Below are 24619 nucleotides of genomic sequence, written 5' to 3' on the forward strand. Positions count from 1 at the left end.
CTCAACCCCCCTCCCATCCTATATGCATGGCTCATCTCACCCCCCTCCCATCCTGTATGCATGGCTCAGCTCCCCGCTCCTATCTTGCATGGCTCGGCTCCCCGTCTTCCTTCATTCTTCCCCTCATCCACCCTGGCTGTCATATTCACCTTTCCAACACCGCGCTGAACATTCCTCCATCTCTGTCCCGGCGCAGCACCTTCTTCCTGCGTGAGTGGTCATGTGGTGCCGCTCATTAAGGTCATGAATATGCATCCATATTCATCACCTTAATGAGCGGTACCACATGACCGCTCGCACAGGATGAGCTGCCGGCGCTGAGACCAGGCATTGCTGGAGTAGGGTGAGTATGATGTCTTCAAGGAGGCAGACAGACGGGCAGGCAGGCGGGCAGGCGGGCGGCTGGGGGGGCAGTCGGTCGGGGGGTGATCCCGGACTTTAATTAAAAAAAAAAGAAAAAAACTTGCTCAGGTGCCGCCCCCGGAGTCGTCCCGCCCTAGGCACGTGCCCTCAAGTGCCTAGTGGCAAATACGGCCCTGCCTGTCTCACAACCTTAAACAGCTATTCAGTACTTTCAATTCTTTCCTGCATCCATCAGTTATCCCTCCCTCTCCGCTCATCTCAGCTGAATACTTTGCCTCACCACCTGTGAGCTTGGCACAATAACATCCCACCACATTCCAAACTTTACCACAGTCTTCATCACTAGCATAACCCACATCTTCAACCTGTCACTAACAACTTGTGTCTTCCATCATGATTGAAACATACCTCGATCACACCCATCCTCAAAAAGCTTACCCCTGACCAATCCTCTGTGTCTACCTATCGCACCATATAATTTCTCCCCTATGCCACCAAACTACTGGAACAACATGTCCATTTTGAACTGTCCTCCCACCTCTCCTCTAGCTCCCTCTTTGACCGCGTACAATCTGACTTCAGACCCCACCATTCCATTGAAATTGCCCTGACTAATGTCACCAATGACCTACTAACCACCAAATGAAAGCAATGCGAGTTTGTCCTCCTCCTTCCCTTGGACCTGGCAACTATCTTTGACACAGTGAATCATTCCCTCTTACTACAGACTTTCTGATCTGTTGACATTAAAGACTTGGCCCTTTGCTGGATCTCTTTATACCTAACAGACAGGACATTCAGTGTCTCACACTCACACAACACCTCCTCATCTCACCCCTATGTGTCAGTGTCCACCAAGGTTTAGTTGTAGGATCGGGAACTATGCTTAGAGGGTGTACGTGCGTGCTCCCTCCCTCTTAAAGAGACCACCCGCATCAACCTAAGGTATTCCCAACCTATAACTGGGTGACACTTTCTATTTAACACTTCAATTCCAATATGGAGTTTCCTGAGCTACGTTGTTAGTTTGCCTCACTTGCTAGTTGTCAGGTTCCCCAAGTCCACCTGTCTGCTTGTCTACCCTGTACCTGTCTGCTCTTACTTGTCTGAGCCCACCAGCGCGTACCTGTCTGCGCTCATCTGTCCATCAACCAGTCCAGATTGCACCTGCCAGCGCCCATCTGTCTAACACAAGGTCCAGCCCGCACATGTCAGTGCTTTTCTGTTTCTGCACCCGTGGTTCCAGAGTCCCTATAGTGCCTGCCTGCATTTTTCAACCCTCCTTTGGGCCGTAGCAGCTAATCCGCTGTATGGTTTCAGATGCCACATTCTGTAGGTCAGCCATAAAGTAGCACCTGGTGCCAATTCTTTGTACCTCCTTGGGTTGCAGTTTTTGCCTGCTGCCACCTTTCCAAAATGGGATTTGGTAGGCCACCTAGCTACACCTCTTCAAGGCTTTCAGATGGATACGTAAAAGTGATTCCACCACCTTGCCCGTTACAGTCTACATCTGCTGGGTAGGGCTGTAGTGGAAGAGGTGTCGATCCCCGCTATACTAATTCTACTTTATTGCAATTGATGCCACTTTGTTGGTGTCTGCCACTAATTTTTATAAATGTGTAGACTCCTGGTTGGGTCTCCTTCATGCTTGTTGCCTGTAGCAGTAGGCCTCCATGACCGTCAGGCCTTCACTACCTTGAATTCAACTACCCGTGCTACTATCCTTAAATTTTTCTGACAATGGTAGTCTACAAAACTGATATTTGTGCCACCTGAGTGTAGCTCAGCATGAAAGCAGATAGAGGTGTTGCATGTGGTATCAGGGCTCACAGCACAGAAGGCCTACACCAATCCCTCACCTACCTCATCTTATTGTGATGTTAAATTGAAATCTGTAAATGCTGTCCCAGACTTCGATACCTCATGCCTGGCTGATTGCTGTAGTGCCATGCTTCAATTAGTACTGTGGGTGAATTGAGGCCACTTTCCTGGTGTATGTCCCTCATCTGATTTGTTTTGGCAGCATTTGGTCCCATTATAAGGTGTTGTGCATGCGTTTATTTTTGCCTCCCATTAACGTGAATGGTGTTTGGTTATTTTCAGCGAATATTCGACAAATTAATAGGCAAGTATTGCGGCAAACGTAATCCGAACCGAGCATTGCAATATTCGCTCATCTCTAGTCACCAGTAAGCTATGCCCAGCCCATGCTTCTGGAGCCATGCACCTGTAAATTAGGTGGGCTCTCATTGATTCAGAAATGCCAAACGTGGATGCAATACGTGGTTTAGGTACATTGTGAGGATCAGAAGGGAGGGGGGCATTTTGGTTTAGGAGAAGAGAATTTTCTGAATTTTTTGGGGCGGGTGAGGAGTCATTTCGCTTTTCCAGAGCCTTTGTGCTACCAGTAGTATGGAAGCCCCCTGTATTTCCATTAACAGATGACAGACCTGAATGAGGGCTCGCTTTTTCTGTGCATTGAGTTGAAGCTTTTATTAGGAACATTTTGCATAATGTTTGGGATCACATTTATCCGGCACCCTACGATGAGTACTTACTTTGGGGTTTCCAACTAAATCTATAAGTCACATCATTCAGATTGAACCCCTGAGAAATCCATTCACTATAATGAGGCAGCAGAGTTACTCTGGACTCTGTCTGGCCTCTGTTCAGGGATGTCCTTTTCAGAAATGCACAAAACTGTGGCTGATGGTACTTTAACGCATGCCTAAAAAGACAGACACTGCCGAATCATAAGTCAGACAGTGTCCACAATGTCTCCCTCTGTCTCAATAAAGGGAATATTCTACCAGGGGTTCCATCTGAATCACATATTTCAGAGATTTACACAGAAACCCCGGTGCAAGCTTTCAGCACAGTGCGCAGGATAAATGTTTGCCGAGCCTTACTGCGATCTTTGGGATGCAGAATTAAAAAAATCAACAACAGGTGAAGAATTGGTTTTATTTATTTTATACGCCATTCCTTGTGTGGTACAAGTGATTAGGCGACTTTATGTCTATGGTCGGTACTATTACAGCGATACCAGATTATCGGGTTTTTATGTTTGGCTGCTGTCACGTACTAAAAGACCCTTTTTATTGCAAGAAATTGTTTTTGCATCTCCACATTTGAGAGCTATAATTTTTTCATATTTTGGCACACAGAGTCATGTGAGGGATTGTTTTTGTGGAACAAGTTGATGTTTTTATTGGTATCATTTTTGAGCTCATGTCATTTTTTGATCACTTTCTATTACAATTTTTGGGTGGCAAAATGAACAAAAACCAGCAATTCAGGATTTTTTTTAATGGTGGGGGTTATGCCGTTCCGTGTGTCATAAAGATCAGTACAATGACAGCAATACCTCATTTATATCTTTCTTATGTTTTGGCACTTTTACACAATAAAAACTATTTTATAAAAAAAAATATATTTTTACATTGCTTTATTTTGAGAGTTATAACTTTTTTAAATTTTCCGCTGAAGGAGCTGTGTGGCAGCTTGTTTTTTGCAGGACAAGATGATGTTTTCAGCTGTAACATGTTTATTTATATACTGTACGTCTTTTGTATCTCGTTTTATTCCACTTTATGTTCGGCGGTTTGATAATAAAGAATTGTTTTTTGCCTTGTTTTCTATTTATTTTTGTATGATGTTCATTAAAGGGATTATCTAGTGAGACAGTTTTATAGGTAGGGTCATTGTGGAAGTGGTGATACTAAATATGTGCACTTTTATTGTTTACATTTTTTTTCAAATACAAATATTGATTTATAGATACAATATCTTTTGATTTTTTAATTACTATTTTTGATTTATTTTTTTAAATATTTTTATAATTATTAAATTTTTTTTTTTTGCTTTTTTTTACTATGTCCTGCTATGGAACTATCATTTTTTTGCAGGCTGCTTGCAGAGCATGAGGATGCAGCAGCAACCCTATGCTGTGCAAACTGTCAGCTCTTCATTGACAGGGAAAGTTGCTGATCATGCACTACACATGATCTGCAACTTTCCAAACTCTGGTGACCCGGTTGTCATCATGACAACATTGGTTCACCATGGCAATGATAGGGACACTGCCTCATGCCACGGGGTCTCCAATTCAAAGACAGATGGGGCTGTCAGCCCTCTGCCAGCTCCCTGAATGCTGTGATTGCGTTCGATCGCAGCATCTAGGGAGTTAAAGTGCTGGGAGCGGTGTCAGCTGTCAGAATTAGCTGACACCCGGCGGCGATCACCCACGCCCATTCTGTGCTCGCGCATGTTCTCCATGCAATAATAATATGGCCCTCATCAATAAGGCCAAGGGCACAGGGACGTGTTATTATGACATATGCCAAAAAAAGGTTAAAGCAACTGTCGTTTTTATGCATATTGGCATTTGTTAAGGGGTTAAAATTACATAGATTACTGTATACATACATCAGAATATATTTTGCCAAAGAATGAACATGCAATATTAGAAGAAATTTCAAAATGGAGATTAAACTGATACATTTCCTGTATAATATATCTTAATTATACTTATATTTTACTCACGGATCATGATGCACTTGATACAAATTCACAAATATACAGGTATTTTTTGGTATAAAGTAGCCATTTAAAATTGTGTCTCTGGTGGCGCTGCAATGAAAAATAAAGTGAAATTAGCAAAATAAGTCATTCTCAATGGCAATTTAGCAGAATAATAAATTATTTTAGTTGAGGGCTATGCATAACAGCAATTCTCAGACAAGTTGCATAACCAAAACAACTTGTCGGCGACTTGCTGTCACATAACTAATTTAGAGCTGTGATTTTTTTTTATAAAAGTATGGCCAAATCACAGCTTAGTCGCAGCCAAGTTGATGTCTACAGCTGTCTACAGACTTGTGCGTGATTTATGACAGAAAATTCAACATATTTGGAAATATTTGCCACTCTTTGTCACAGTAACAGGAGGTCGCAAGTCGCAGTGCGACACCATGGGAAACCATTATATTCACTAGTGACACTGATTTTAGTATTGTGCGACATATTTTACTGTGTAGCCCAAGCCTTATGCAAAATCAAAAAATGAGCTGGTACACATGGTGGAATAAATGCATGTGTAGGTGCACATTCACACTGTTACCATTTAACAGACAAAACCTAAAATAAAAACAAATTAGCAAATACCCTGCAATAAGTAAGTAAGTAAATAAATAAATAAATAAATAGTAATAGTACATCTAAATCATATAGGGCACTTAACTGATACTATTTTGAAAAAAAAACGTAAAAGTCAGGTTTTGTCTGTTGAAATTAATACTTACTACTATTTATTTTTTTAATAACTTGCTGCAGGATATTTGCTCATGGATGGAATTCTGACGTATGTGCCGACATGGCCCTAGACTATAATGATGCCAATAGAACGAATGTGCATATACGCCTATTGGAGGCGGACACTCAAATGCAGTCATCTACATCTGAGTGTCTGACTCCAGTAGGCGTACAGGTTCGAACATGATGCACGGCTGTCACGGGTTTACTGCAGCAGAGAGAAACCAGGAGACCACAGCATCTGATTTCTCCTACTCCTGGACTGATCAGAATAACTTCACCTTCATATTAAACGGCGCATGTTTCTTTTAACAGTGTAGGGGTTAATCTGCTCAGTTGAGATCTCTTGGAAGCTTTCCTGCATTAAGGCTCTCAGCTGTTCACTGTTAGCCACTGTCCTCTCCTAAATATTCTGGGAGCTGGCAAGCATTCTTTGCCACAGTTAGCATCATGCCGCATGGTTAGGAGTTGGTGGTTTGTTGCTGTTGGAGAAGGAGGTGGATTTATCTAAGGCTGTTGCAAGGTGTTGCTTGTGTTCTAATCCCTTCTTCTCCTACTTTGGCTTTTCCCCATCCTCCACTCCCCAGTGTTTACATCTATTGTTTATGTGAGTATATTTGTATGATTGGTATTTCATTTATCCCAGATTTTATTACCTTGTTAGTCTGGTTGGTGCTTTACGGTACACTACTAGTCCCCTCTTCCCTGTGTTGGAGAAGGGTACAGACTGAGGGCTGATTCAGAGGCTAAGGCAAGGTATGTGGCCTGGCATCTTCACCATCGGGGGTACATGGCAAGCACAGGCGCCCCTAGCGGAAGGGACAGGGAAGAAGCCCCTCGCCCCAGAATACCCGACAACAGAGTCGTGATATTAGCTCTGGCCAAAATCATTTTTTGGATCCATTGTGGAGCCCATCTCTGCTTTGACAGGGCAACTGCAGAAACTTGGTCTGGAGGTGGCAGATCCATGCACTGTGTTTTGCAACACACTAACTCATTAGGCTAGGAGACCATGACTATAAGGCAATCCTTAGTGCAGCACAAGACCAATTTGCCTGACAGATTCTCTGTGGGGCGTGACAAGTTTTTTGTTTTCAGGGAGGCCTCTAAGCTGTACTTCAACTTACATCCTTTCTCCTCAGGAACCAATGAGTAATAAGTGGGGATAATAATCTTGTTTCTTCATGGTGACCCCCAAGCATGGACAATGTCTCTCATACTACCAGTGGGGCGTGGGGGCTGTATTGTTGCAGGGTGTGTCTCCTGGTAAATGGTGTCCATGTGCATACTTTTCTAAAAAAACTGTCATCTGAGATAAAAATTATGACATGGGTAACAGGGGACTCCTCGCATTCAAGTGGGTCTTTCAAGAGTGGTGTTATTTTCTGGAGGGGGCAGTTCATCAGGTTATGGTAATCACGGATCATAACAATCTGGTATATCTCGAGTTTGCGAAACGTCTAACTCCTAGAGAGGCAAGATGTTCGCTGTTATTCACCAAGTTTTACTTTTTTGTTACATATATGCCGGGAACAAGGACATGAAGGTGGATGCCTTATCTAATTGTTTTCCTGGAGGTGGAGATAATTGTAAACTGGTTCCTATACTAAAAAAGGGGTGGTTATTGTGTCTATATGCTTCAATCTTGACAAAGAGTTTGTTGAGTCTCAAGGAGATGCCTCTGCTGCCTGTCCATTAGGTAAACGGTTTGTACCTGTGATTCTCTGTCTGGGAGTTCTTAGTGAACATCATGATTTGGTGTTGGCTGGACATCTGGGTAATAAAGCCACCACAGATCTTCTTACTCAGCAATTTGGTGGTCAGGGGGTATGTAGCCTCCTGCACTGTCTGTGTGTGATCTAAAACCTCTCATACTCATCAGTCTGGGTCTCTTTAACCATTGTGGATTCCCAGTAGACCTTGGACTCATTTATCTGTCAATTTTATCATGTCCACAGGTAATACTGTAATTTTGGTGTTGGTGGACAGATTTAGTAAAATGTCACATTTCCTTGCACTACCAGCTTTACCTAACGCCAAGATTTTGGCGTAAATTTTCATCAGAGAGATTGTAAAATTACATGGGATCTTGTTTCTGATCGGGGGTGCAGCTTATTTTCAAATTTTGGTGAGCACTTTGCACTCGTTTGGGGATCGATCTGCCATTCTCTACAGCATTTCACCCGCAGTATAACGGGCAAACTGAACATGCTAATTAGAATCTTGAGGTGTTTTGTCTCAGAATCAGGAGGATTGGGTTACCTACTTACCTGCATCTGAATTCAACTTAAATAATTTTTTGTCATTAGTCTACTGGTATGTCCCCGCTATTCAGGGCATACTGATTTCCTCCAAAGTTCAGCTCATTTAAAAGGAATACCTGAAGAAGTATGGTTTTGATCATCAATTATGTCTGTGTGGCAAGGGGTTCTTGATAATTTAAGGAAGATAGGGTCCAAATAAAAGAGTGTGGGTAATTGGAGAAGTTTGGCGGGTCCGGACCTGTCTGCTGGTGACTTGGTGTGGTTGTCCTCAAGGAACATTCAGTTAAAGGTTCCCTCTTGGAAACTGGTCCCCAGGTTCATCGGTCCCTATAATATTGTGGCCATCGTCAATCCCATAGCATTTCTCCTTGCTTTGCCCCCCACCTTTAGGATTCATAATGTTCTTCATAGTACTCTACTCAAAAAATATGTTGCGTCCTCCGTACCACCACCGCTAGTGGCATCTACGGTCATTGTGGATGGAAATATGGAATTTCAAATAGCTAAGATCACTGATTTTTGCTTAGTCCTTGAATGGCTTCAGTATCTGGTACACTGGAAGGGTTATGGTCCTGAAGAGAGGATGTAGGTACCAGCATCTGACATCCATGCAGCCAGGCTGATCCCGTTGTTTCACGTGGCACATTCTGAAAAACTCATTTCTGAGGTTCCGGAGGTCCCTTGCAGATTGAGGGTACAGTCATGACTCATGAGTTTACTAATAATAAGTATATTCTTATTAGGTATATACTCATCCTCGGACGCGCCCTGCTTCTTTCCGGCAGCCATCCTTCCTAAGAATCAGCACTTGAAGGACCTTCGGTGATGTCGCGGCTTGTGATTGGTCGCGTGAGCGGTCACATGGGCCATCGTGCGACCAATCACAAGCCGCGACGTCACCGAAGGTCCTTCAAGCGCTGATTCTAAGGAAGGAAGACTGCCGGTTAGTACCAGGGCGCGTCAGAGGGTAAGTATAGCAATATTTTTTTTTTTAATTCTTTCTTTTACACTTAAATATGGATCCCAGGGCCCGAAGGAGAGTTTCCTCTCCTTCAGACCCTGGGAACCATAGTAACCCATTGCAATGCATTGGGTTTCGGGTTTCGGCCGACCCCGACCCCGACTTTTTTATAGGATCGGCCGATTTCACTCGACCCGACTTTTGAGAAAGTCGGGTTTCGTGAAACCCGACCCGATCCTATAAAAGTAAAGGTCGCTCAACCCTACTGGTTACTGCTCTGCCCCAGCTATTATGAGATCTTCTGACACATAGTGAGGCAAACTACAAGAGTTAGGTACCATACTGATTGGGTAAACCTTGTTAAGGTGGGATGGCTTTTACACATTTGTGATCAACTAAGTACCATATATTATTTACATGTACTATTACTAATGCTTTGCTTATTTACTGCAGGATAATGGCTCATTTTGTTTTTATCCAAGATTTTGTCTGTTAAATGGCCACAGTATGAATGTGCACCTACATATTACATTTTTACCAACAGATGTGCCAGCTCCTTTTTGGTTTTGCTTATGATTCTGATGTAAAGCAATATCACATTTACACTACTGAATAATCATTACATATATATACCGGTAGTCTATGATTTATGAACATTCAACTTATGCACAACCTCAAGTTAGGAAATTTGGATGCTGAAAAAAATAATAATACTCAATTCATCGCTCACCTCTCTGGTTGCCCTACTGCTCATTGCCCATCACCCGTTCCTCTTCTTACCACCGTCATGTGTCGCATCTCTGGCCTCTTTACTAGGGTTGAGCGACTTTTAGCTTTCTAGGGTCGAGTCGGGTTTCGCGAAACCCGACTATCTCAAAAGTCGAGTCGAGTGAAATCGGCCGATTATCGCGAAAAGTCGGGGATCGACCGAAACACGAAACCCAATGCAAGTCAATGGGGAAGCATAGTCGGCAGAGAGTGGAGGTCAGGAAAACACGTACAGGGCCCATTTTAATGGCAAAAACATCCATTCTTGTTACTGAAGCTTGTCAATCTTAATTTACCTTATAATAATAGTAAGGCATTGGAAATTGGGGGTCATTTGGCTAAAGTTGTGGGGGGTAGGGCTGGTTCAAGTATTTAGTGGGCCCAGGAAATCTGGACCACGTCACGGCAGTGGAACAGGGAGAGGTAGGTATTTATACTTTGCAAGTGCTGTGATCCTGAGCAAGCGGGGGGGGCCCACTCGTTGGCATTGGCACTGGCACAGGGCCCCTCAAAGTACGGCGGTGTGTTTGCATGGCGGGGGCGCCTCCCACCGGCAGCGACACTTTTGCGTACTATGAGGGGCCCTGTGCCAGTGACGTCGCCAACGAGTATTCCCCCCCCACACCTGATGAATGAACCTGCACTTTCATCTGCACCTTCCTCTTTGTCCCCGTGTAAGGTGGTATGGTATGCGGGAAGGGGAACCTGACTTTCAGCAGGGTCACATTCTGGCTGTGTAGCGTGCACGGGGAATGTAGCGTTCTGGGTCAATGTACCAGCAGACTCATCTATCACTGGCTGGGCAATGGGCAGGATGAGGAGGAAACACAGATATAGGCCCAAATAATAAAATGGGCTAAATGCAGTTCAAAATTGGTAACAGGACTAACCAGGGGGCATTGCTTTGTTCAGTGGAGTACAACTGTAATGAGAGGCTGACACAGTGAGCAGGCCCAAATCAGTAAGTAGGCTAAATGCAGTTCAAAATTGGTAACAGAAGTAAACAGGCGGCACTGGTTTGTTCAGTGTAGGAGAACATCAAGGAGCGGCAGACACCGGTAGTAGGGCCAACAAAACAAGTAGGCCAAATGCAGTGTTATATTAAAAACAATTTAACAAGAGCCTGAAGATAGAAGCTAGGGAGAGGCAACCTTGAGAACACCTTGGAGCGGAAGACACCGTTTGTAGAACCCAGACCCAACTTGTAGGCCTAATGCAGTGTTGTTTCAACCACTACTTAACGAGAGCTTGAAGATAGAAGCTAGGGAGAGGCAACCTGGAGAACATCTTGGAGCGGCAGACACCGTCTCTACAACCAATACCCAACTTGTAGGCCTAATGCAGTGTTGTTTCAACAACTACTTAACGAGAGCTTGAAGAGAGAAGCTAGGGAGAGGCAACCTGGAGAACACCTTGGAGCGGCAGACACCGTCTCTACAACCCAGACCCAACTTGTAGGCCTAATGCAGTGTTGTTTCAACAACTACTTAATGAGAGCTTGAAGATAGAAGCTAGGGAGAGGCAACCTGGAGAACACCTTGGAGCGGCAGACACCATCTCCACAACCCAGACCCAGCTTGTAGGCCTAATGCAGTGTTGTTTCAACAACTAATTAACGAGAGCTTGAAGATAGAAACTAGGGAGAGGCAACCTGGAGAACACCTTGGAGCGGCAGACACCATCTCCACAACCCAGACCCAGCTTGTAGGCCTAATGCAGTGTTGTTTCAACAACTAATTAACGAGAGCTTGAAGATAGAAGCTAGGGAGAGGCAACCTGGAGAAGACCTTGGAGCGGCAGACACCATCTCCACAACCCAGACCCAGCTTGTAGGCCTAATGCAGTGTTGTTTCAACAACTAATTAACGAGAGCTTGAAGATAGAAGCTAGGGAGAGGCAACCTGGAGAAGACCTTGGAGCGGCAGACACCGTCTCTACAACCCAGACCCAACTTGTAGGCCTAATGCAGCTTTGTTTCAACAACTACATAACGAGAGCTTGAAGATAGAAGCTAGGGAGAGGCAACCTGGAGAACACCTTGGAGCAGAAGACACCGTTTGTAGAACCCAGACCCAACTTGTTGGCCTAATGCAGTGTTGTTTCAACAACTACTTAACGAGAGCTTTAATATAGAAGCTAGGGAGAGGCAACCTGGAGAACACCTTGGAGCGGCAGACACCGTCTCTACAACCCAGACCCAACTTGTAGGCCTAATGCAGTGTTGTTTCAACAACTACTTAACAAGAGCTTCAAGATAGAAGCTAGGGAGAGGCAACCTGGAGAACACCTTGGAGCGGCAGACACCATCTCTACAAACAAGACCCAACTTGTAGGCCTAATGCAGTGTTGTTTCAACAAATACTTAAGGAGAGCTTGAAGCTAGAAGCTAGGGATAGGCAACCTGGAGAACACCTTGGAGCGGAAGACACTGTAGAAGCCAGACCCAACTTGTAGGCCTAATGCAGTGTTGTTTCAACAACTACTTAACGAGAGCTTGAAGATAGAAGCTAGGGAGAGGCAACCTGGAGAACACCTTGGAGCGGCAGACACCATCTCTACAACCCAGACCCAACTTGTAGGCCTAATGCAGTGTTGTTTCAACAACTACTTAACAAGAGCTTCAAGATAGAAGCTAGGGAGAGGCAACCTGGAGAACACCTTGGAGCGGCAGACACCGTCTCTACAAACAAGACCCAACTTGTAGGCCTAATGCAGTGTTGTTTCAACAACTACTTAGCGAGAGCTTGAAGCTGGAAGCTAGGTAGAGGCAACCTGGAGAACACCTTGGAGTGGAAGACTCAGTTTGTAGACCACAACGAAACTTGTGGAGCGGAAGACTCAGTTTGTAGACCACAACGAAACTTGTGGCCCCAATGCAGTTTTATAATTCTGACAGGCTGAAAACCAGACAATTGTATTTTTTTTTTTTTTTTAGAGGAGGACAGCTGAATTAAGTGGCACAGACAGACACTGCTAATAGGCCTTACACCACAAAGTTGGCTCACTGCAGGTTGAAAAAAGGTTACATGGGTACACGGTCGGCATTGGTGTGCTCAGCGGAGGACAAATGGAAGGAGGGACCGCAGACAGACTTAGTATGCCTAAAACTTTAAAAAATAGGCTCAAAGCAGTGTGAATTATCTTGCAGGGGTACACAGGCAGCATTGGTGTGGTCAGCGGAGGACAATTTGAAGGAGGGATCGCAGACAGACTTAGTAGGCCTAAAATAAAAAAAATTAGGCTCAATGCAGTTTGAATTATCTTGCAGGGGTTCCACAGGCAGCATTGGTGTGGTCAGCGGAGGACAATTTGAAGGAGGGACCGCAGACAGACTTAGTAGGCCTAAAATAAAAAAATTTAGGCTCAATGCAGTTTGAATTATCTTGCAGGGGTACACAGGCAGCATTGGTGTGGTCAGCGGAGGACAATTTGAAGGAGGGACCGCAGACAGACTTAGTAGGCCTAAAATTAAAAAAATAGGCTCAAAGCACCTTCGATTATGTGGCAGGGGTACACAGGCAGCATTGGTGTGGTCAGCGGTGGACGATTGGAATGAGTGTCTGACACAGTTAGTACTCCCAAAAAAGAAATAGATGTTAATGTCTCGCAAAACAACAAAACCAAAAAAAAAGGGTGGCATACTTAGGTACAGGGGTGGGCTCCTCTGCTGAGTTTCAGACATAGTAATTTACTGGTGTCAATATAGGACACTGACCCTGACTATTTTAACTAGCATCATACATGTCAACAAATTGGTATTGTCAGTGCCAGGCATTGAAGGATGTCAGCGCATAGACTAAACATTGGTGGAGCTGTGAGAGATAATTTTGCAAGTGGTAGAGCACTGTTTGAGCTGGGGGGAAACTCTCTTGTGGCCGGCGGTACAGGCCCAGGGCCCATCATGTTACAATGGTGTGTCTGATGTTGGGTGCATGCCACCACCGCCAGATACACTTTATTGTACTATGAGGGACCCAGTGGCAGTGCCATTGACCAAAAGCGGGCACACCCACCTCTTCAGACAAACGGCACTCTCACGGGTGCTTGCGCCAAGTGGCGAGACCACGGCCCCATGGGGGGATTTAGCCCATTTAGGGAGGTGTAAACATGTCGTATGCTGGACAAACAGCTGCAGCAAATTAAGAGATTGGAACAGTCAGTAAGACCAGTCCACAAACAAGACCTTTTTATAGGAAAGCTAGGTGTCAACCGGGAAAGGTGGGGCTAAATAATTCGAAATCCATGAGTGGTTCATTTTAATGAAGGTTAGATCATCAACATTTTGGGTAGCCAGACGAGTCCTTTTTTCGGTCAATATTGAACCAGCAGCACTGAATGCTTTCTGATAGCACACTAGCTGCTGGGCAAGCAAGCTCCTGCAATGCATATTCTGCCAATTCAGGCCAGGTGTCTATTTTGGATGCCCAGTAATCAAATGGGAATGACGGTTGAGGGAGAACATCGATAAGGGATGAAAAATAGTTAGTAACCATACTGGACAAATGTTGTCTCCTGTCACTTTGAATTGATGCTGCAGTACCTGTCCTGTCTGCGGTCATTGCGAAATCACTCCACAACCTGGTCAGAAAATCCCTCTGTCTAACGCCACTTCTGATTTGTGCACCTCTAACACCTCTGCCCTGTTGCCCCCTGCAGCTTGTGTGAGAACCATCACCGGCGCTGTGTGCTGGGAATGCCTGAATCAAACGGTCTACAAGAGTTGCTTGTTTGGTTGCTAATATTTGTTCGAGGTTCTCATGTGGCATGATATTTTGCAATTTGCCTTTATAGCGAGGATCAAGGAGGCAGGCCAACCAGTAATCATCATCGGTCATCATTTTAATAATGCGTGTGTCCCTTTTGAGGATACGTAAGGCATAATCCGCCATGTGGGCCAAAGTTCCAGTTGTCAAATCTGCACTTGTGCTGGGTTGAGGGGCATTTTCTGGCAAATCTACGTCACTTCTCTCCCTCAAAAAGCCTGATCCCGGCCTTGCAATGCCACCAGTTTCTATTGGCCCCGGAGAAGCTTCCTCATTCAAAAAATACTCATCCCCATCATCCTCCTCCTCCTCTTTGCCTGCTACCTCGTCCTGTAGACTGCCCTGACCAGACAATGGCTGACTGTGATCAATGTTTCCCTCTTCCTCGGCTGCAGATGCCTGCTCCTGCTGCGTCAAACTTTGCATCAGCAGACGCATTAGGGGGATGCTCATGCTTATTATGGCGTTGTCTGCACTAACCAGCCGTGTGCATTCCTCAAAACACTGAAGGACTTGACACAGGTCTTGTACCTTCGACCACTGCACACCTGACAACTCCATGTCTGCCATCCAACTGCCTGCCTGTGTATGTGTATCCTCCCACAAATACATAACAGCACGCCTCTGTTCGCATAGTCTCTGAAGCATGTGCAGTGTGGAGTTCCACCTTGTTGCAACGTCGATGATTAGGCGATGCTGTGGAAAGTTCAAAGACCGCTGATGGTTCTGCATATGGCTGGAGAGCAAGGGCGAACGGCGGATATACGAGCAAAGTCTGCGCACTTTGAGGAGCAGGTCGGGTAACCCCGGATAACTTTTCAGGAAGCACTGCACCACCAGGTTTAAGGTGTGAGCCAGGCAAGGAATGTGTTTCAGTTGTGAAAGGGCTATGGAAGCCATAAAATTCCTTCCGTTATCACTCACTACCTTGCCTGCCTCAAGATGTACAGTGCCCAGCCATGACTGAGTTTCTTTCTGCAAGAACTCGGACAGAACTTCCGCGGTGTGTCTGTTGTCGCCCAAACACTTCATTGCCAATACAGCCTGCTGACGCTTGCCACTAGCTGTCCCATAATGGGACACCTCGTGTGCAACAGTGGCAGCTGCGGATGGAGTGGTCTTGCGACTGCGGTCTGTGGATGAGCTCTCGCTTCTGCAGGAGGACGAGGAGGAGGAGGAGGGGGGGCGAACGCCTACAGCCAACTGTTTCCTAGACCGTGGGCTAGGCAGAACTGTCCCAATATTGCTGTCCCCTGTGGACCCTGCATCCACCACATTAACCCAGTGTGCCGTGATGGACACGTAACGTCCCTGGCCATGCCTACTGGTCCATGCATCTGTTGTCAGGTGCACCTTTGTACTCACAGATTGCCTGAGTGCACGGACGATGCGGTCTTTTACATGCTGGTGGAGGGCTGGGATGGCTTTTCTCGAAAAGAAGTGTCGACTGGGTAGCTCGTAGCGTGGTACAGCGTAGTTCATCAGGGCTTTGGAAGCTTCGCTTTCAACTAACCGGTAGGGCATCATCTCTAACAAGATTAGTCTAGCAATGTGGGCGTTCAAACCCTGTGTACGCGGATGCGAGGATGATTACTTCCTTTTCCTAACGAGAGTCTCATGTAGGGTGAGCTGGACTGGAGAGCTGCAGATCGTGGAACTAGCGGGGGTGCCGGTGGACATGGCAGACTGAGAGAGGGTTGGAGATGGTATTCTTGCTGGTGCCCTACATGCAGTGTTTCCTACCACGAACCTGGTGATTCCCTGACTGCTTTGGCCTGGCGACGAAACCTGCACATTTACTGCAGGTGGTGCGGGAAATGGTGGGCTTACAGTGAGGGAAGGGATGTAGCGTTGCTGACTAGCTTCATTGGCCAAGGGTGCTACAACCTTAAGGGACGTTTGGTAGTTAGTCCAGGCTTGCAAATGCATGGTGGTTAAATGTCTACACATGCAACTTGTATTTAGACTTTTAAGATTCTGACCTCTGCTTAAGGTAGTTGAACATTTTTGACAGATGACTTTGCGCTGATCATTTGGATGTTGTTTAAAAAAATGCCAGACTGCACTCTTTCTACTATCGGATACCTTTTCAGGCATTGCAGACTGAGCTTCTTTAACCGGATGGCCACGCTGTCCTACAACTGGTTTTGGTTTTGCCACGCGTTTTTGGCCAGATACGGGCCCGGCAGATGGAACCTGTTGCGATGTTGATGCCTGCTGCGGCTCCTCCTCCTCCGCTTCAGAGCTACTGCCACCTGCACCCTGTTCCCCCAATGGCTGCCAATCGGGGTCAACAACTGGGTCATCTATGACCTCCTCTTCTATCTCGTGTGCAACTTCATCTGCGTCACCATGTAAGCCGGTGGTATAGCGTTCGTGACGGGGCACCATAGTCTCATCAGCGTCTGATTCTGGATCAGTACACTGCGAGGGCAATGTTCTGGTCTGAGTCAAAGGAATAGCATAGTAATCTGGCTGTGGCTGTGCATCTGTGCACTCCATGTCCGATTCAACTTGTAATGGGCATGGCCTGTTAACTATTTCACTTTCTAACCCAGGAACGGTATGTGTAAAGAGCTCCATGGAGTAACCCGTTGTGTCGCCTGAGGCATCCTTCTCTGTTGTTCTTGGTGAAGAAGACAAGGAAGCGACTTGTCCCTGACCGTGAACATCCACTAACGACGCGCTGCTTTTACATTTAGCAGTTTCAGAAGAGGAGGCGAAAGAGCTAGAGGCAGAGTCAGCAAGGAAAGCCAAAACTTGTTCTTGCTGCTCCGGCTTTAAAAACGGTTTTCCTACTCCCAGAAAAGGGAGCGTTCGAGGCCTTGTGTAGCCAGACGACGAAGCTGGCTCAACAACTCGAGACTTAGGTGCTATATTGCTTTTCCCACGACCACCTGATGCTCCACCACCACTACCATCATTACCAGCTGGCAATGACCGCCCACGGCCACGACCTCTTCCACCAGACTTCCTCATTGTTTGAAAAAGTAACCAAACTAACGGTATTTGTTACTGTAAAACCAGTTACAAGGTGAACTCAAACTTCTGTTGGATTTATATACCCCTTTATAGGTGGGTGAGACTGCAGGGAAAATCAGGCCCAATGTATAACAGTACACAGCTTCAGTGGCAGACAGATATGCCACCAACAGGACTGAAGCAGATGCACACAATACCAATAAAAATCTCCCCCTTTTTATTTTTTCAGGGAGAATATTGAAGAAATGTGGCCCACTCTTATACAGTATATATTCTGTGGCATAAAATGAAAGACAGATGCCACACACAGGACTGGCATTGAGGCAGAAATGCCAATCTTAATCTCCCACTATTTTTTCTTTTTCCTGGGAGAATTGTCAAAAAATCTGGCCCAGTGTTACACACTAGGTTTTATGTGGCACAAAATGAGAGACAGATGCCACACACAGGACTGGCACTGAGGCAGAAATGCCAATATTAATCTCCCACTATTTCTTTTTTTTCCTGGGAGAATTGTCAAAAAATCTGGCCCAGTGTTACACACTAGGTTTTATGTGGCACAAAATGAGAGACAGATGCCACACACAGGACTGGCACTGAGGCAGAATTGCCAATCTTAATCTCCCACTATTTTTTTTTCCTGGGAGAATTCTCAAAAAATCTGGCCCAGTGTTACACAATAGGTTTTATGGGGCACAAAATTAGAGACAGATGGCACACACAGGACTGGCACTGAGGCAGAAACACCAATCTTAATCTCTCACTATTTTATTTTTTTCCTGGGAGAATTGTCAAAAAATCTGGCTCAGTGTTACACACTAGGTTTTCTGTGGCACAAAATGAGAGACAGATGCCACACACAGGACTGGCACTGAGGCAGAAATGCTAATTTTAATCTCCCACTTGTTTTACTTTATTGTGGGAGAATTGTCAAGAAATCAGGCCCAGTGTTACACACTAGGTTTTCTGTGGCACAAAATGAGAGACAGATGCCACACATAGGACCGGCACAGAGGCAGAATGGCCAATCTTAATCTCCCTCTATTTTATTTTTTGGGGGAGAATTGTCAAAAAATCTGGCCCAGTGTTACACACTAGGTTTTCTGTGGCACAAAATGAGAGACAGATGCCACACACAGGACTGGCACTGAGGCAGAATTGCCAATCTTAATCTCCCACTATTTTTTTTGGGGGGGGAGAATTGTCAAGAAATCAGGCCCAGTGTTACGCACTAGGTTTTATGTGACACAAAATGAGAGACAGATGCCACACACAGGACTGGCATTGAGGCAGAAATGCCAATCTTAATCTCCCACTATTTTTTTTCCTGGGAGAATTGTCAAAAAATCTGGCCCAGTGTTACACACTAGGTTTTATGGGGCACAAAATGAGATACAGATGGCACACACAGGACTGGCACTGAGGCAGAAATGCCAATCTTAATCTCCCACTTAATTTACTTTATTGTGGGAGAATTGTCAAGAAATCAGGCCCAGTGTTACACACTAGGTTTTCTGTGGCACAAAATGAGAGACAGATGCCACACACAGGACTGGCATAGAGGCAGAATGGCCAATCTTAATCTCCCACTATTTTTTTTTCCTGGGAGAATTGTCAAAAAATCTGGCCCAGTGTTACACACTAGGTTTTCTGTGACACAAAATGAGAGACAGATGCCACTCACAGGACTGGCACTGAGGAAGAAATGCCAATCTTAATCTCCCACTTGTTTTACTTTATTGTGGGAGAATTGTCAAGAAATCAGGCCCAGTGTGTAACACTAGGTTTTATGTGGCACAATTTGAGAGACAGATGCCACACACAGGACTGGCATTGAGGTAGAATTGCCAATCTTAATCTCCCACTATTTTTTTTTTGGGGGGGGGAGAATTGTCAAAAAATCTGGCCCAGTGTTACACACTAGTTTTTATGGGGGACAAAATGAGAAACAGATGGCACACACAGGACTGGCACTGAGGCAGAAATGCCAATCTTTATCTCCCACTATTTTTTTTTCTTGGGAGAATTGTCAAAAAATCAGGCCCAGTATTACACACTAGGTTTTCTGTGGCACAAAATGAGAGACAGATGCCACACACAGCACTGGCACTGAGGCAGATTTGCCAATTTTAATCTGCACCCTTTTTTTTTTTTCTTCAGGGAGACTAGTGAATAAATCTGGGCCACTGTATTAGAGTATATTTTCTGTGGCAGAAAGTGGCTTGAAGAGATATAACGGAAAAAAAGGGACTGTACTACAATTACTATCTCCCTGCAGTAATCTCAGCAAAGTATGGCAGGCAGCAATAACAAGGAGTGGACTGCTGCACAAAAAAGTCAAAAGTGTGGACAAACAAACAAGATAGCTGTGCAGAAAGGAAGGAGCAACAGGATTTGTGCTTAGAAAAAAGCAGTTGATTTGCACAGCGGCGTACAAACAGCAATGCAGCTATCAGGGAGCCTTCTAGGGCAGCCCAATGAGCTACAGCACTGATGAAAAAAAAATGTAGCCTCCACTGTCCCTGCAAACAAAAGATGGTGTTAGACAGTGGAAATCGCTACAGCACAAGAGGTTTGGGGGTTAATGTACCCTGCCTAACGCTATCCCTGCTTCTGACGAAGCGGCAGCAACCTCTCCCTATACTCAGATCGGCAGCAGTAAGATGGCGGTCGGCGTGCACGCCCCTTTATAGCCCCTGTGACACCGCAGAAAGCAAGCCAATCACTGCAATGCCCTTCTCTAAGATGGTGGGGACGAGGACCTATGTCGTCACGCTGCCCACACTCTGCGTCCACCTTCATTGGCTGAGAAATGGTGCTTTTGGCATCATTGAAACGCGACTTTGGCGCGAAAGTCGCCGACCGCGTGGCCGACCCCACACAGGGATCGGGTTGGGTTTCATGAAACCCGACTTTGCCAAAAGTCGGCGACTTATGAAAATGACTGAGCCGTTTCGCTCAACCCTACTCTTTACTATAGGCCAGCACTTCTAGCCATGTCCCGATCCCACAGGTCACTGTGCATCATAAGATTGTGATGTTGAATTCCTGGCCCATAGTGAAGAGGCCAACAATGCAGCATGCTATGGTGGAAAGAAGAGGAATGGATGGCTAGTAGGGAGCATGGGAGCAACTGGAAATGTTAGCGTTAAGGTGAGTGTTGTTTCTTTTTACATACAAAATCAGGTTATTAACAAACTTACAGAACTTATCTAGTTCATAACTCCAAGCCTGCATGTGATGTACAGAGTTTCTGAATAATTTTTGTAAAATTTACCAATGTGGTAGCGTAAACGGAGAAAATGATGAATGCCTGAAGACCTCATGTATAAACGCATCTGTATAATGTAGGTTGTGTCGGTCATCAAATGTTGGAACTCTACCAGCTCCAATTAGAGTATCTGCAATTAATAGAGAATTAATCAATACATGTAGTTGAAATATTAAAAGTAGTGTAGATAGAATAACGCAAATTTGCATAAATACTGATCGCTAGGGTTGCCATTCAGAAGTAACAAAAAAAGAAACATATTCCCACTAATCAGCTGAAAAAGGGACAGTGGTGCTGTGATGATTAAAAGGTCTCCAGTATAGTTTACCTATGTGCAGCACCATATAAATCTCTGTGCCTGTGAATATGTTGCGATTTGGCAAATAATAAGGTGGTCTAGTGATCTCTAGTTTACTGCTTTCAAATCTGTCAATAAATTGATGGGAGAGCTCAGATTCCTACCACTCACTCAAAAATCATAGCCTTTTCAAGGAATAGAGCTTCAATATTACTGCCCAAAAAAGCCCTTGTAGGTGATAGTTATATTCTCCCTACAGCACAGACAAGGTAATGTTGCTTCTGTAATGTTTTACTTCTCAGAAACCTTTTTGCAAATATGTACAATTTAGATAACACATATATAGTAAGGAAAATTATGGAATACAATTTACCTATCTCTTGATAAATTTTGTCTTGGACCTCTGGATATTTAATCAAATATAAGAATGACCATTGAACAGCAGAAGACAAAGTATCAAAGCCTAAAAGTGATAGAAATAAATCATAATGAAAATATGATAATGATGATGAGATGTGACAGTTCAATTTATTTCAATTGGGTGAATGTAGATTTTTCAGAAAGAATATTGACATATTAAGATGAGTACCCCCCCATAAAGAGAAGTCCTTAACCTCTTTACAACCAAAGCCTGTTTTCACTTTCATGACCAAGCCAAATACTACAATTCTGACCATTGTCACTTTATGTGGTAATAACTCTGGAATGCTTCAATGGATCCCACCAATTCTGAGTTTTTTAATGACACATTGTACTTCATGATATTGGTAAAAGTTCTTTGATATGACTTGCAGTTTTCAAACTTTTCAGATTTTGAATTTTTATGCCCTTAAATCAGAGAGATATATCCCACAAAATAGTTAATAAATAACATTTGCCACATGTCTACTTTACATCAGCACAATTTTTGAAACACAATTTTTTCTTGTTCTAAGTGATAAAAGTTCTAAGGGATAAAAGTTGACCAACAATTTCTCATTTTTCCAAACAAATTTACAAAGCCATTTTTTAGGAAGCACATCTCATTTAAAGAGACTTTGAGGGGCCTATAACACAGAAATTAACCAAAAGTGACACCATTCTATAAAGTGCACCACTTATGGTGCTCAAAAGCATATTCAAAGTGTTTATTAACCCTTTAAGTGTTTCACACGAATTAATGGAATGTGGAAGAAAAAAATGAACATTTAACTTTTTCCACAAAAACTTTACTTTAGATGCCATTTTTTTATTTTTACAAGGGGAACAGGAGAAAGTAGACCACAAAATTTGTTGTGCATCTTCTCCTTAAAACGCCGATATGCCATATGTGGGGGAAATCTATTGTTTGGGTGCACAGCTAAGGCTTGGAAAGGAAGGGGCACTGTTTGACTTTTTGAACGCAAAATTGGCTAGAATCAAGTGCAGATGCCACGTCGCATTTGGAGAACCCTTGATGTGTCTAAAACAATGGAAACCCCCCACAAATGAACTCTTTTTTGGAAACTAGACATCTTAAGGGACTTTTCTAGATGTATGCTGAGCAACTTGAATCCCCAAGTGCTTCACAGACATTTCTAATGCTGAAAATAAAAAATAAATTCCACAAAAATGTGCTTTTGTCCTAAATTTTTTGATTTTCACTAGGGTAACAGGAGAAAATGGACTGGAAAAATTGTTGTGCAATTTCTCCTGAGTACGTCGACTCCACATATGTGACGTAAGTCTACTTTCTGGGAACACGGCAGGGTTTAAAAGGGAAGGAGCTCATTTGACGTTTGGAACACAAAATTAATTGGAGTCGAGAGTGGATGCCATGTCGCATTTGGAAAGCCCCTGATGTGCCTAAACAGTGAAAATCCCCCACAAGTGACCCCACTTTGGAAACTAGACTGCTCAAGGAACTTATCTATATATGTGTTCAGCACCTTGAACCCCCAAGTGCTTCATAGAAATGTATAATATTGAGCCATGAAAATAAAAAATCACATTCTTTCCACAAAAACATGCTTTAAGCCTCAATTTTTTTTTTATTTTCACAAGGGTAACAGGTGAAAATGGATCCCAAAAATTGTTGTACTGTTGTGCAATTTCTCCTGAATAAGCCGATACCCCATATGAGGAGGGAAATCCAGTGTTTAGGTGCACAACAGAGATTGAAAGGGAAGAGCATTGTTTGACTTTTTGAACATGAAATTGACTGGAATCAAGAGCGAACGTCGTGTCGCGTTTAGAGAGCCCCTGGTGTGCCTAAACAGTGGAAACCCTCCTTAAGTAACCTTGTTTCCTGAAACACTGAAAATGAACAACCAATCTCAGCGATTATAGTTGCGGGGGGTGTCGCCACTCCCTGGAACAATGACTCTAGGTGCCCTGCTTTGGGAATCAGTGGGCACTCTAATGTGATCACTGTGACGGCGGTCACAGTGCCGCATTTTAGCAATCACGTAACCAGTATGTCCAAGGTCGGAAAGTACCTACCAGCCATGGTGTACGGCGCACGTCCAAGGTTGGGAAGTGGTTAAAGGGGACTTCTCACAAAGAATTTTAAAGATAATTTTAATCAATACATCTTGGAAAAATAATAATTTCCATTATTAGATGTGCTGAGATAATGTTATACATGTGCCCCTACTGTGTACTGTGTAATGGCTGTGTCTGACTGTACAGGGACATGGTTAGATCACACCACACAGCTCCTAGGCAGGGGAGGATGTAAAAGACTATACAGACATTACAGCACGGTATTGCTGCTGATTCTTTTTGTGATGTAATACATTTTACTGCCTGTTTTTAAAAAATGGTTTACCCCCCCAAAAATTATTATTTGTGATCTTGTACTGTCATGTCTGTATACTTTTTTTCTTCCTCCCCCCTCCTGCCTTGAAGCTGTGGAATAATCATGCAACGTTCCTGCCTGCTCAGACACAGCCATTACACAGTACATAGCAGGGGCATATTTATATGATTATCTCAGCACATCTAATTGTGGAAATTATTATTATTTCAAGATGTATTGATTAAAATGCACATTGTTCATGGGAAAACCTCTTTTTAGGTATATTTGCATACACATGTAGCTATATACGCATGGTGTACCATTCCACTGAGACTGCCCTGACCAAAATTATTAACGACTTACTTACAGCCAAAGCTAACAGACAATTCTCTATACTCCTCCTCCTAGACCTGTCCTCTGCCTTCGACACAGTTGACCACTGCCTCCTACTACAGATGCTCTCTTCTTTTGGTGTCAAAGACGTTGCCCTATCTTGGATCTCCTCGTACCTTGCCAACTGCACATTTAGCGTTTCTTACTCCCATACTACCTCTTTGGAGCGCCCCCAGACATAGGACCACGCGTTTCGGTACCGGGCCTCTCGGGTTCGGTTCTGAGGCGGTCACGGTGGCTAGACCCGGTCCGCGACCCTGCTAAGGGGCGTCCAATGAAAGTAGTATTGCAGTCTGTCAGGGGTTCGTGACGCCACCTGTGGTGTTCGGTCAGGGTGACCGACGCTGCTGTGGGGTCCGCTGGGGTGATGGAATGGCAGCTGGATGGTATACCTTCCCACAGGTGAAGTATGTCCCCAGGGCTTCCCGGTTTGGTGGATGGTGATGGTGTGAGGCGCAGGCAATAACGAGGACACAAGGTTGCAG

At 44.4% G+C, this 24619-nt stretch overlaps 1 protein-coding gene across 2 annotated transcripts in view; it reads right to left on the bottom strand.

The window, feature by feature from the left end:
• The window catches only part of LOC138675287 (cytochrome P450 1A1-like), a 77198-nt gene that overhangs the window by 29227 nt on the left and 23352 nt on the right, over positions 1–24619 (bottom strand). For both annotated transcript variants that reach the window (XR_011320660.1, XM_069763381.1), the window contains exons 4-6: positions 21357–21446; positions 20692–20815; positions 4909–4995 (exon numbers count right to left, since the gene is read on the bottom strand). Coding sequence is in view for 1 of the 2 variants with exons in the window: in XM_069763381.1 (XP_069619482.1) it covers positions 4909–4995; positions 20692–20815; positions 21357–21446 (301 nt within the window). In the remaining variant the exon portion in view is untranslated. The remainder of the gene's footprint in view (positions 1–4908; positions 4996–20691; positions 20816–21356; positions 21447–24619) is intronic.

Source organism: Ranitomeya imitator, chromosome 1 (assembly GCF_032444005.1).
Source record: "Ranitomeya imitator isolate aRanImi1 chromosome 1, aRanImi1.pri, whole genome shotgun sequence".
Classification (NCBI taxonomy): Eukaryota; Metazoa; Chordata; class Amphibia; order Anura; family Dendrobatidae; genus Ranitomeya; species Ranitomeya imitator.